The sequence below is a fragment of the Rhinopithecus bieti genome, unplaced genomic scaffold, assembly GCF_001698545.2.
Source record: "Rhinopithecus bieti isolate Rb0 unplaced genomic scaffold, ASM169854v2 scaffold_13207, whole genome shotgun sequence".
NCBI classification, from domain to species: Eukaryota; Metazoa; Chordata; class Mammalia; order Primates; family Cercopithecidae; genus Rhinopithecus; species Rhinopithecus bieti.
This window is the reverse complement of record NW_016807866.1, coordinates 5,621,581-5,635,659: the sequence shown is the minus strand read 5'-3', so window position 1 is coordinate 5,635,659 and position 14,079 is coordinate 5,621,581. Positions and strand designations below refer to the sequence as shown.

General features: G+C 47.8%; 1 protein-coding gene across 2 annotated transcripts in view; it reads right to left on the bottom strand.

Annotated features, from left to right (window-relative positions):
• The window catches only part of DOP1B (DOP1 leucine zipper like protein B), a 122,853-nt gene that overhangs the window by 39,948 nt on the left and 68,826 nt on the right, over positions 1 to 14,079 (bottom strand). For both annotated transcript variants that reach the window (XR_001887647.1, XM_017883968.1), the window contains exons 14-18: positions 11,979 to 12,663; positions 10,044 to 10,315; positions 5,385 to 5,537; positions 3,819 to 3,919; positions 2,572 to 2,762 (exon numbers count right to left, since the gene is read on the bottom strand). Coding sequence is in view for 1 of the 2 variants with exons in the window: in XM_017883968.1 (XP_017739457.1) it covers positions 2,572 to 2,762; positions 3,819 to 3,919; positions 5,385 to 5,537; positions 10,044 to 10,315; positions 11,979 to 12,663 (1,402 nt within the window). In the remaining variant the exon portion in view is untranslated. The remainder of the gene's footprint in view (positions 1 to 2,571; positions 2,763 to 3,818; positions 3,920 to 5,384; positions 5,538 to 10,043; positions 10,316 to 11,978; positions 12,664 to 14,079) is intronic.

The following is a 14,079-nucleotide window of genomic DNA, read 5'->3' as shown; positions in this document are numbered from 1 at the left end:
GACTGTGCCACTGCACTCCAGTCTGAGTGACAGAGTGAGACCCTGTCTCAATAATAATAATAATAATAATAATAATAATAATAATAATAAAGCCCAAGGAACTATGGAGATAGAGCTTTCCTCTTAAAATAGAAAAGAAATACTAAAAAATGTAGCTGCCATGAATAGTAGCCAAACTTTCAAGAAGGTTCTTTGTTTACACTTCAGTTTTACTTTCTTACAATGTGGAACAATAAACTTTGATAGGGCCTATTTGATAGGGCAGCCAGCTTTTCCCCTAAAGGAAAACCAGAGGTTAGAGGTTTAGGCCAGGAGCCTTATAAAGACAGGAAGCCATTTAATATACCTCTGCGTACTTAGCTGATGGGCTGCTTTTCTCTGTAAGATAAGATTGAGATAGCCAGGCGAGGTGGCTCATGTCTGTAATCCCAGCAATTTAGGAGGCCGAGGTGGGCAGATCATTGGGGGTCAGGAGTTCGAGACCAGCTTGACCAACATGGTGAAACCCTGTCTCTACTAAAAATACAAAAAAAAAAAAAAAAAATTAGCCGGGCATGGTGGTACATGCCTGTAATCCCAGCTACTCAGGAGGCTGAAGCAGGAGAATCACTTGAACCCAGGAGGTGGAGGCTGCAGTGAGCTGAGATCCTGCCACCGCACTCCAGCTTGGGTGACAGAGTGAGACTCTGTCTCACACACACACAAAAAGATTGAGATAAATACAGGATATTTATAACCCAGCAAGCTTGTTGTGGGAAACTGAGGACTAGAGAGACTGATATGGGAAAACAGGAGGATGTTTATTTTATGCTATGCACTGGCTCAGTGGATTCACATCCAAAAAACTGAGCATTGAACAGAGTGGCGGGGTTTTTATAAGCAGGCTTACAGAAGCAAAACAAAAGTAGTTAATCATATGACAGGTCATGTAATCTATAGCATAACTGATGACTTGGCATAACTTGTGGCCTTGCATAGCTGGTGGCCTTGTAGCTGCGTCGAAAGAAAAAACAAAAACTGGCTAAATACAGACATTTGTCCTTTCTTTTCTACTACACCCCTTGTTCTGGAGTTGGGGTGTCTGGAGTCTATTCCTTTGGTTTCAACTTCTCGAACAGCGTTAGCTTATAACTATCCTTGAAGTGAGCTTGCTAGGCAGAGGAAAACTTGCTATTCTTTTCTTTTCTTTCTTTTCTTCTTCTTTTTTTTTTTTTTTTGAGATGGAGTCTCACTCTGTGGCCCAGGCTGGAGTGCAGTGGTGCGATCTCAGCTCACTGCAACCTCTGCTTCCCGGGTTCATGCCATTCTCCTGCCTCAGCCTCCTGAGTAGTTGGAATTACAGGCACCGACCACCACGCCCAGCTTAGTTTTTGTATTTTTAGTAAAGACGGGGTTTCACCGTGTTAGCCAGGACGGTCACAGTCACGGTCACAGGCCTGACCCCGTGATCCACCCACCTTGGCTTCCCAAAGTGCCAGGATTACAGGGGTGAGCCACCGCCTGGCCCTTCTTTACTTTTTAACCCTTGTTTTGCCACATTCTGGGCCTTGGCTTTTACTTCTTAGACTAGGGCACTACAACCTTCTTATAGCTTGTCTGTTACTTTTCTTGGAGTGAATGAATGCAGTACTTATTATTGTTATTATTTTTAAATTTCTGCCTCAAGCTAAACAAACTCACTCAAAGTTTGCAAACCATCCCTTAGAAAATTGTGCAGTCATTAAATACAGCTATTGTAGGAAGTAATGTTAGTTCATAAAATGCATTCAGTATTAATCATTGACGTTTAATTGACTCATCAGGCTTAGTTTTTCTTTTCTTTCCTAATTTCTACCTATGTTCTTTTACATTTGTGTTAAAGATGCCTCTGGAAGTTCTCTGAACTGAAAGGTTTATTTCTTCTTCATTTCTGATAATCTGACTAACAGGATTTTATAGTCTAAAAGAATCTTAGAGCACAGAGAGAAAATAAACTACTTACCTTGTAGTTGAAGGTTCACAAATAAAAGTTATTTTATTTATTTATTTATTTATTTATTTATTTATTTATGAATGACAGAGTCTCTCTCTGTCACCCAGGCTGGAGTGCAGTGGTGCCATCTCAGCTCACTGCAATCTCTACCTCCCGGGTTCAGGAGATTCTCCTGCCTCAGCCTCCCAAGTAGCTGGGATTACAGGCATGCACCACCACGCCCAGCTAATTTTGTATTTTTAGTAGAGACAGGGTTTCACCATGTTGACCAGGCTGGTCTTGAACTCCTGACCTCCGGTGATCCACCTGCCTCAGTCTCCCAAAGTGCTGGGATTACAGTTGTGAGCCACTATGCCTGGCCAATTTTCCTTAATAACAAAATAATCTGGTTTTTCAGTGAAAACAGCAAACCCACTCACTAATAGTTCTAAGTGCTAGATCACTGGGTCCTTAAATTGTCCAAGTCCTCACAATTTACAAAGCACCATTTGCTTCTAATAAAACTACCTAGTGAGCCTCAGTCCCTCAACTATCACTACTGAGGTCCAGTCCCCCGACCCGTTCCTCCCTCACCCTCGGGTCCCATGCAGGCTGCTCACCGGCCAAGTTCTCCTGCTTGAGGCAGTGGATGGAGGTTCTCTGGGTTTTTGGCTGCAGCAGGAGCAGGAGCACGGGTTCGAGGATGCGAGCCACGTCCCCGAGGGAGAGTGCACGCACCAGCCAGCCCTGGGCTGCTGCGCTGATGGCGCCATCCGTGCAGGCCAGGCTGTCCAGCACGACGAACAAGGACCTGCGGTGGGAAACACACCAGTGAGTCTGCTCGCAGCCACCCCTATGTGCCAGGCACCATGGCGGACACTGGGCATAGGGCATCACCCAACACAGGGCCCCCAGGAGCTTCACCCAAGCTGGACTTCCAGACCCAAGTGGATGAGGACAAGGGGGACTCCACTTGGGTTTCATGTTGGAATCACCAGTGGGAGCATTTAAAATCCCAATGCTCAGGCCTAACCCCAAATGGGTTATATATCTGAGTCCGGGCCTGGGCCCCAGGCATCAGAATCAGCTGGCGTCTCTAAGGCTGAGTGCCTGGCCTCATGCCTCGAGTTTCAGAGGCACTCGGGAAAAACAATGTGGAGTAGCATGGGCTGCAATCAAGTTCCCCTCTTCAGCACGAGTCAGTGACGGGACAAGCACACACACCAATTGTGGTCACTCCCCCAGGGGAGGTTTAGGCCATCTGACCTCCCTGCAAAGTCCCCTCGTAGGGGCATGTTGTAAAAGCTGCACAGGTGATTCTGGGGTATGCCAGGATTCCTCACATCCCAAACAAATTAAGAAAATTCCTAACGTGTTCACATGTGTCTGGCCGAAATTCACTTGTTTATGGGAACCACTGGCTGTGCTTGGGGGGGGTCATGAGCAGGGGTCAGGTGTTCTTTTTTTGAGATGGAGTTTCGCTCTTGTCACCCAGGTGGAGTGGAGTGGCGCAGTCTTGGCTCACTGCAACCTCCACCTCCTGGGTTCAAGCGATTCTCCCGCCTCAGCCTCCCAAGCAGCTGGGATTACAGGTGCCCACCCCCATGCCCAGCTAATTTTTATATATTTAGTAGAGATGGGGTTTCACCATGTTGGCCAGGCTGGTCTTGAACTCCTGGCCTCAAGTGATCCACCTGGCTTGGCCTCCCAAAGTACTGGAATTACAGGCATGAGCCACTGTGCCCGGCCATAGGGGTCATGTTTTCAACTGCATGCGCCTCTCCCTCCCCAGCCCCACATGTTGGGCAGGAACCTCTGTGGAGTTTCCTTGAGAGTTAACGGTAGATCATAACGAAGACCGCCTTACCTGTCAAAGGAGCGATTGTGAGATGTTACTCGACTGCCTTGGATCTCTCTTGTCAGGTGCCAGATCACGGAAAATCTAAACAGAGCTTCCAGCCTTGTACCCTTGATGAGGAAATAAATGGGAGTGAGGAACTTGGTTTCATAACTGACCGCTGTCTTCAGTCACCATAAACCCCATTTAAACAACAGATCAAAGTCTTCAGCAGAACTGACAGTAACCACAGCAAAGATGCTGCATTCTCCTTTGACTGATTTGGCCAGAAGGAAAAAGAGAACCTGTGTCCTCTCTCTCTGATTGTTCACTTTAACACAGCAGCACACTCAGAGCTCAGTATTGGAGTCCAGGGTCACCCCTGTGGTCTGTAGCCAAAGGAAAACACAAAGGAGCGTGGCTTCCTTGCAAGTGTCAGCCCCAAGTGTCTTAAAGAATGAGGACACACAACAGACTGTAAAGGAGATCCAGGACAATAAATTCTCAATAAAATATATATTTTTAAAACATTGGTTTATTATTTTTTATTTTTTATTTTTTGAGACGGAGTCTCGCTCTATCACCCAAGCCAGAGTGCAGTGGAGCGATTTCTGCTCACTGCAACCTCTGCCTCCCAGATTCAAGTGATTCCTCAGCCTCCCGAGTAGTTGGGATTACAGGCGTGTGCCACCACACCCGGCTAATTTTGTATTTTTAGTAGAGATAGGGTTTCACCATGTTGCCCAGGCTGGTCTCGAACTCCTGACCTTAGGGGATCTGCCTGCCTCAGCCTCCCAAAGTGCTGGAATTACAGGCGTGAGTCACCACACCTGGCCTTATTTATTTATTTATTTTTGGTAGAGATGGATCTCACTCTGTTGCCCAGGCTGGAGTGCAGTGGTGCGAACTCAGCTCACTGCAACCTCCACCTCCCAGATTCGAGTGATTCTCCTGCCTCAGCCTCCAGAGTAGCTGGGATTACAGGCATGTGCCACCATGCCCGGCTAATTTTGTATTTTTAGTAGAGACAGGGTTTCACCATGTTACTCAGGCTGGTCTCGAACTCCTGACCTCAGGTGATCCGCCTGCCTCAGACCCCCAAAGTGCTAGAATTACAGGCGTGAATCATCGTGCCTGGCCTTATTTATTTGTGGTTGCCCAGGCAGGTCTTGAACTCCCGGCCTCAATTTCTCCCACCTCAGCCTCCCAAAATGCTGGGATTACAGGAGTGAGCCACCATAGTGAGCCACCACGTCCTGCTTCAGTAAGTTCTTCCAGGGACAATCAATTCCCTACAACTGCCTATTTCACCAACACCTGCAGAAGCCATGCAAATCCTTACAGCAAGTTTGGGCAGGTTTCCCTGGTGAGCCTTAATATGGTCACAAACCACATTTTCAGGGCTGTAAAAAGAATGGCTCAAGCTTCCAGTGGCCTTCCAGTATTGAAATCCTGGAACACCTCTGCTTATTTTATTAATCATGATGTCCACTCAGCCCCAGAAAGACTTCGACTGGATGGATGTCAGTCAGCCAAGCGCATGTACAACAAGGGCCTGGGTGCTGCAGGATGGAGGTGGCGGCCAGAAAGTCTCACCTTGTCAGGGTCCAGGAGGGCGTGGCAAATGATGTCCTCGCAGATGTTGGCAGTCGGGGCCAGGCAGTGCAGCCGGTAGAACAATTCTACACAGGTGACGTGATGCTCCCGGGTCTCTTTGTTCAGCTGATTCCAAAGCACACGAGCCACCCTCTGGGACAAGGAAAAGGCAGGTGGTGGGGAACCATGTCAACACAGGCAGCATCCGCTCACATCCTCCTCACTCAGTCCCAGCCCCGACATACTGGCTCTCACCTATATTTGCCATGTGAGAATCCTCCATGCCCAGAGACACATCATCATCAAATAAAGCAAGAAACCCACCAAAGGCCGGGTGCGGTGGCTCATGCCTGTAAGCCCAGCATTTTGGGATCCGAGGTGGGTGGATCACCTGAGGACAGGAGTTCAGGACCAGCCTGGTCAACATGGCAAAACCCCATCTCTACTAAAAATACAAAAATTAGCCAGGTGTGGTGGCGTGCACTTGTAATCCCAGCTACTTGGGAAGGTGAGGCAGGAGAATCGCTTGAATCCAGGAGGCGGAGGTTGCAGTGAGCTGAAATGCTGAGATCATGCAACTGCACTCCAGCCTGGGCCTTCTCAAAAAACAAAAGAAAAGAAAAAAGAAAAAAGAAAAGGAAAGAAAAGACCCACCAAAGTCATCCGGGCAGCAGGCAATGTTATAGGAGGTCAAACCTGGAGGTTTCTGGCCAAGAACACTGCAGCTCTTGCCTAGATCTCAACATTACTTTCAGAAAGGGAATTAACGGGAAACTGGACCAGAGGGGTTGAAGCATTCTTTCAACAGGCAGGTACCGAGCCTCACCCTATGCAGGTGCTGGGGAATCCACAGATGCGCCCTGTAGGGAGTTTGGTGAATTTACAGTGGTTGTCAAGATCACTCATTCTGGAGTTCAGCTCCATAGCACTTGGTCACCTCTGGGGTTTGCTCAAATTGGTTACCACAGAGGATGGATGAAGAGCCACGCCTGTCAGCTTTAATTCCACTAATTTGACTGTTCCCTTTTCTGTGCACAACGCTGTGGCAGGTGCCTGCCTCACTTTCAAGACACTAATTACACCCCCAAATTGCGTCCTCCATCTTCCCAGCCCTGAACTGAGCTCATTAAACATACAGGGTCTGCAAAGGGCTACAGCCCCTTGCCAAGTGGCAGGGAGCAGGAGTCAGTGTGCCTGCCCCAACAAGGGTGAGACCCAGAAGGAGGGCTGGTCCCCACTTCTGGGAGGGAAATTTCTAAAGACATTCTTATACTTCACAGACTATATGAAGTTTATATCTCATAGACTGGAGTATTTTAGGCATACCTTAGATCAAATAACTGTTTTTTGGCCCATTTATTTCTACTTAATAAAACCGTCTTTCTCTGCACAGATCAAGTTAACCACTGACTGGCTCAAACTTCTAACCATTATTTTGTTACTTTCTCTCTAAGGGAAAGTGATTTCCAACAATCACATTACAATTGAATTCTGATATTAAACTTTTTGACTAAGTAGACCCCTCCCCACTTCCTTGCTGTCACTATGGCAAATATATGTGCAAGAGACTCCCTTCTGGAAGGTTTAAAATTTTTTTTTGCAAGGTTTTTGAGAGTTGATGCTGATCACGAAACCATACCTACTCCCTCATATATATTTTTTGAGACATGGCCTCACTATGTGCCCCAGGCTGGAGCACAGTGGCACAATGTCAACTCACTGCAACCTCTGCCTCCTGGGCTCAAATGATCCTCCCACTTCAGCCTCCCAAGTAGCTGGGACTACATGTGTGCCACCATGCCAGGTTAATTTTTGTATTTTTTTTTTTTTTTTGTAGAGATGGGGTTTTGCCATGTTGGCCAGGCTGCTCTCGAACTCCTGAGCTCAAGCAAGCAGACCTCAGCCTCCTGAAGTGCTGGGTGCTGGGATTACAGGCGTGAGCTACTGCACCGGGCCTTCCTTCACATGTTTAAACTTTACTCTACTCCCCTGTTCTGGATGTTGTCTTAGGTATCTGAAACCTGCCATCACTACCTGATAAGAAAGGTCAGGGCACCCTTGGGCTATCTGACCTTTTCTCGTTTGCACTGTGGGAAGCAGGAACTCTGGTATGTGAGCTGTTCCGCGGGATTAAAAAAAGGCTGAAAGATCAGACAACAGAGATCAGACAACAGCCCTGTCTGGAGTCTGAGAATTGGGGGCACATCCTGGCTATGGGTGAGGTTGCTGTGTTTCTAGTTCCAGCATCTGCAACAGGGACAGGCACTAGCTGCCGCTGTCCCCAACTCTCAAGAACTGTATAGTACATAAAAGTATGCTCTGAGGAATAAATCCTGGTACTCTATGGCACGGTAGAGTGACTACTGCTAACAGTAATGCATGCTGTATTTCTTTTATTTATTTATTTTTTTTTTTGAGACGGAGTCTCGCTCTGTTGCCCAGGCTGGAGTGCAGTGGCCGGATCTTAGCTCACTGCAAGCTCTGCCTCCCGGGTTTACGCCATTCTCCTGCCTCAGCCTCCCGAGTAGCTGGGACTACAGGCGCCCGCCACCTCGCCCGGCTAGTTTTTTGTGTATGTTGGTAGAGACGGGGTTTCACCATGTTAGCCAGGATGGTCTCGATTTCCTGACCTCGTGATCTGCCCGTCTCGGCCTCCCAAAGTGCTGGGATTACAGGCTTGAGGCACCGTGCCCGGCCATGCTGTATTTCAAATCGCTAGAAGAGACTGTTTTGAATGTTTTCACAACAAAGAAATGATAAATGTTTAAGGTGATGGGTATGCTAATTACCATGATGTGATCATTACACAATGTATAAATGTGTAGGAATATCAAATTGTACCCATAAATATGTACAATTATTACATGTCAATAAAAAAAGTATGCTCTTGGCCAGGTGTGGTGGCTCACCCCTTTAAGGCACTTCGGGAGGCTGAGACGGGAGGATCACTTGAGGTCAGGAGCTCGAGAGCAGCCTGGCCAAAGTGGTAAAACCCTGTCTCTACTAAAAATACAAAAATTAGCCAGGTGTGACGGCCGCACCTGTTGTCCGAGCTACTAGGGAGGCTAAGGCAGGAGAATTACTTGAACTCAGGAGGCAGAGGTTGCAGTGAGCCTAGATCATGCCACTGCCCTGCAGCCTGGGCGACAGACCTAGACTCTGTCTCAAAAAAAAAAAAAAGTATGCTCTAGTGCCAGGCAAGTGGTAGGTACTTGAATATGTACTACATGAAAATGAAATAACAATCAAGGCTTCAAAAAGAACTTGGAAAAGCTTCCGTCACTTCCCCAGAATAAAAGGAATGTATTTACTACTGTCATTTTTATTCTATGAGTACCTTTCCAAAGATTCATGGTCTCAATTCTTTCTTCTTTTTTCTTCCCTGTGCCTATATATAATGTAAATGTGCCAAATTTTCTGATCTCTAAGCTACATAGGGCCAAGATGACACTTGCTTGATCACTGCTGCTTACAGCGGTTCCAGTCCTGGTTTCAAGTTCTATCAATTCAAGATCTAACGTTACTCAATTCTAGCAGGAAGGGGAAATGTGATACAAAAGTCAATGAGCAGCTGGGCACAGTGGCTCATGCCTGTAATCCCAGCACTTTGGGAGGCTGAGGTGGGCCTCCCAAACTCCTGAGGTCAGGAGTTTGAGACCAGCCTGGCCAATGTGGTGAAACCCCACCTCCACTAAAAATACAAAAATTAGCCAGGTGTGGTGGCAGGTGCCTGTAGTCCCAGCTACTCAGGAGGCTGAGGCAGGAGAATTACTTGCACCTGGGAGGTAGAGGCTGCAGTAAGCCAAGATCGTGCCATGGGCAACAGAGTGAGACTCTGCCTCAAAAAAAAAAAAACAAAACAAAAACACTCAATGAGCAATTAGGTAAAAGCTCCCCCCAGGACCTGACACCATAGATGGGGTCCCACCTCATGGAACCAAAGCTGAGTGATGTGAGGAGTTCCATAGACGGACCCTCTCCCCAGCAACACAACCATAACTGGTGAAAATTATTTTAAAATCAACAACAACCAACCATTTAGAGTCTGGAAATTATCCAAAGGACATTCAGGAAATAAAGAAACATTTATTCCGGAAAATCTACTACATTTCAGTCAAAGCAGCAAGAGTCACGGCACTTAGGCCATGACCTGCTCATCATCTCCTTCCTCCCTGAGCTCACCTCCATGGAAACGTCACTATCCACTCTAGTGCATGTGGCCAAGAAAAAGGGTGCTCTCTTTCCCCAGCTCCCAGTCAAGGGCTTTTGCACCTCCTGGGAGGGGCAGGCCACCAGCACATCACCTTCCCACCCCTCTGCTGGATGTGGCAGAGACTAAATCCAGGCAAGTGCAGTGGAGGAGTCATGGGCTCCCTGCCTCCACCCAGACCCCACTCCCACACAGGGGTTCCACTCAGTCACGGCAAGCCCAGAATACTGGGGCTCCAGTTGCTCTCACCACAGCTTGCCTGGAGGGTGAAAGTTACATGCTGGGAGAGGCAGTCTCAGAAGACCAAAGGCTACTGCCTCTGCCCAGTGCCCTATAGGAATATCACTCCCAGAGAAGTGGGCCACTGCTCCCATCCCCAGCAATACAGTTCTGAGTTTAGCTCAGGAGGAGAAGGAGGCTGTAAGAAGAGTGTTCCCAGTGGGAAATACCTGATAGAAATCTGTTTTCTCTGCAATGACTTTTAATATCCCTGGAGCAATGGGAGGAACCGTCACCATCTGCAGCTTGCCAAAAAAAGGGTTGTGTCCAGAGCTCTTGTAGCGTTTCATCTTGTCTTCAATGACAAGAGCCAGGGACTGGGAATGGTTTATCACTTCCAGCAGAGTGGAAATGGCCACGTTCTGGAGGTAGCAGTCAGTCACACAGCAGCAAATGGTCATAAGGGATTTCAGCCAAGGTGGAAAACTGGAATCACCCGCTCCTGAAAGGAAGCCCGCCGGAGAGGCAGAAACAAGCAGAACTGTGTGAGAATGGGTCCCCAGTCTGCAGATTCTACAGCTCCCTAGATCTGGGAAGTTACCTGAGAAATCCATCTGGACAGCAGTGCACTGACTTCCTGCTGGTGAGACTAATTTGGAAATAAGGTCTTTACAGAGGTAATCAAATTAAGATGAGGTTGTTAGGGTGGGCCCTGATTAATCCAATATGACTGGTGTCCTTATAAGAGGGACATGTCAAGGGAAGACAGGACATACAGAGGACACCTTGTGAAGACAAAGGCAGAGATAGGACTGATGTAGCTGCAAGCTGAGGAGTCCCCCAAGGGTTGCCGGCCAGCACCAGAAGCTGAAGAGGCCAGAAAGTATTCCACCTGGAGTCTCAGAGGAGGAGCGTGGCCCGGCTGACACCTTGATCTTGGACTTCTGGCTTCCAGAACTATGAGACAAATTTCTCAGTTTACTGTACTTTGTCAGGGAGCCCTAGCAAACCAATATATAAATACTGGCCAGGCCTGGTGGCTCACGCCTATAATCCCCAGCACTTTGGGAGGCCGAGGCAGGCAGATCATATGAGGCCAGGAGTTTGAGACCAGCCTGGCCAACGTGGTGAAACCCCATTTCTACTAAAAATATGAAAATTAGGGGGCCAGGCGCAGTGGCTCACACCTATAATCCCAGCACTCTGGAAGGCCTAGGCGGGTGGATCATGAGGTCAAGAGATTGAGACCATCCTGGCCAACATGGTGAAACCCTGTCTCTACTTAAAAAAAAAAAAAAAATTAGCTGGGCATGGTGGCACGTGCCTGTAATTCCAGCTACTCATAAGGCTGAGGTAGGAGAATCACTTGAACCCGGGAGGCAGAGGCTGCAGTGAGCCAAGATTGTGCCACTGCACTCTAGCCTGGCGACAGAGTGAGACGCTATCTCAAAAAAAAAAAAAAAAAAATTAGCTGGGCATAGTGGCACGTGCCTGTCGTCCCAGCTACTGGGGAAGCTGAGGCAGGAGAATCGCTTGAACCCAGGAGGCGGAGGTTGCAGTGAGCTGAGTTGGTGCCACCACACTCCAGCCTGGGCAACAGAGCCAGACCCTATCTCAAAAAAAAAAAAAAAATCTTTATCAACAGGTATCATGAAATAGTCTATTTACTCCCACTGAATGCCACTCATGTTTTAGGTCTTCTGATGGGCTGTGCTGGACACCCAAGCCTTAAAAATATAGGCCCCACCCTTACCACTTTGCCATGTAGTGAGACACAAGTCAAAAATGTCCTAAGTACAAATGAGGAAGGGAACAAATGAGGCCAATAGCGCCTTCTTGGCTGACACGATTTGAGCTAGTCTTTAAATACAGGCTGACAATCTCTAATCTGAAATCCCAAATCCAAAATCTGAAACCTTATTAGCACTGACATGATGCTCGAAGGAAATACTCACTTTCCTTCCAAGGAGCATCTTGGATTTTGGATTTCTGGATTAGGAATGCTGAACCGGTTAAGTGTAAGGCAAATATTCAAAAAATCTGAAAAAAGTCCGAAATCCAAAATACTTTTGGTCCCCAGCATTGCGGATAGGGGATATTCCACCCACATCAATCGCCCCATTGTATGATTCCTGAAGAGGGACTTCGGCATGGCTGCCTCTCACCTGGCAGCTGGAAGAGCGTTGCATAGAGCTGCTCGGTCTCTTCCTCGGACAGGTAGACAGGGAAGGTGGCACAGTCCAGCAGCAGGTGGCAGGCGGCGGCAAAGGCCTCCCTGCATTCCTCCCTGGAACCCCTCAGGTCAATGACCACCTGTTCAACATCCCATTCTCTCCCGTTTTTCCTGGGGGGGCTGCTGGGCGAAGACGACGGTGACTCCGAATTTTTTGTCTTGAATGGAGACCCTCGCGCCATGAACAAGTCTGAAAGCATCTGCTTGAACTGAGGCACAGTGATGGGCTTGGGCTCCCATGAGTTCTTCCTGCTGCAATCCTCGGCCGCCAGGCTCTGCGTCCCACCCCTGTCTCTCTTCCCTGCAGGCTCCTCGGACTTGCTTTCTTCTCCTGACGCTGTCAGCTGTACTCCAAAAATGTTCTTGCTGGCAAAGTTGGCAATTAGCTCTTGGATGCAAAGAAAAGTCCTCTGCATGCTCCCACCCTTCTTCCAAACGTCGTCCCTTTCCAGAGAAACTCGAGGAACCCTCAAGTGCTCAGAGAGCTCCGGTGACGAGGCACTGAGCCCGATCCCACTGTCCTCAGACTTCAGAGGGGGAAATGAAGCATCTTCATCACCGGGAATCATTGCCTTTGTTTCCAAAATTATTTTGCTGTTTTCACCTTTTACTGGACTCTGTAAAAAATAAAAAGACATGAATTGTGCATCTCTTAACACCAAGGTATTCAAGCATCAGTTGAAATCATGAATATATTTCAGTTCTGTTTTTCAAAATCATCACTCTCTAGACTACAGAATCTCTGTGTCAAGCGTATAATGAAATTCAGGAGGCACCCAAAGCAGGGGAAGGAGAGGGGTGGGTGGCAAAGAGGAGACTGGTGGACCCACACGCTCTCTGGGGAGGCTGGCTTTTGGGCCTATTTTTCTTGTGTTTTTGCCTAAATATACAAACCCTTCAGAGTTCAAAAAAGTTGTTTAAAAGTTGTTTCTGCCAGGGCATGGTGGCTCAAGCCTGTCATCCCAGCACTTAGAGAGGCCGAGGTGGGTGGATCACCTGCACAGTTCTCTGGGCAACAGAGCAAGAACTGTTTCTGACAAATTAACAAATATCAATGAGGAAACTGAGCTGAGGGTAAAGTAAAGGTATGAAGAAATCAAATAAGGCCAGGAGTGGTGGCTCATGCCTGTAATCCCAACACTTTGGGAGGCCGAGGCAGGTGGATCATTTGAGGTCAGGAGTTCGAGACCAGCCAAGCCAACATAGCAAAACACCATCAATACTAAAAATACAAAACATTAGTCAGGCATGGTGGTGGGTGCCTGTAATCCCAGCTACTCGGGAGGCTGAGGCAGAATTGCTTGAACCCATGAGGTGGAGGTTGCAGTGAGCCGAAATCACACCACTGCACTCCAGTCTGGGTGACAGAGAGAGACTCTGTCTCAAAAAAAAAAAAAAAAAAAAAAGGTAAAGCAAGTTAGAGAACAGTGTATGTTATGTTATCTTCAAAAAGATGTTGAAGTCCTAACTCCCAGTACTGGTGACTATACCTTAATTTGAAAATAGAGTCACGGCCGGGCGCGGTGGCTCAAGCCTGTAATCCCAGCACTTTGGGAGGCCGAGATGGGCGGATCACGAGGTCAGGAGATCGAGACCATCCTGGCTAACACAGTGAAACCCCGTCTCTACTAAAAAATACAAAAAACTAGCCGGGCGTGGTGGCGGGCGCCTGTAGTCCCAGCTACTCGGGAGGCTGAGGCAGGAGAATGGCGTAAACCTGGGAGGCGGAGCTTGCAGTGAGCTGAGATCCGGCCACTGCACTCCAGCCTGGGCGACAGAGCGAGACTCCATCTCAAAAAAAAAAAAAAAAAAAAGAAAATAGAGTCTTTGCAGATGATCCAGTTAAGATGAGATCATTAGGATGGGCCCAAATCCAGTAGGATTGGTGTCATTATAAAAAGGAGAGATCTGGACATAGAGACAGACATGCACACAGGTTGACGGCCAAGTGAACATAAAGGCAGAGATTGGGGTGATGCTTTGACAAGCCGAGGAATGCTGAATATTGCCAGCAAACCACCAGAAGCTCCGGG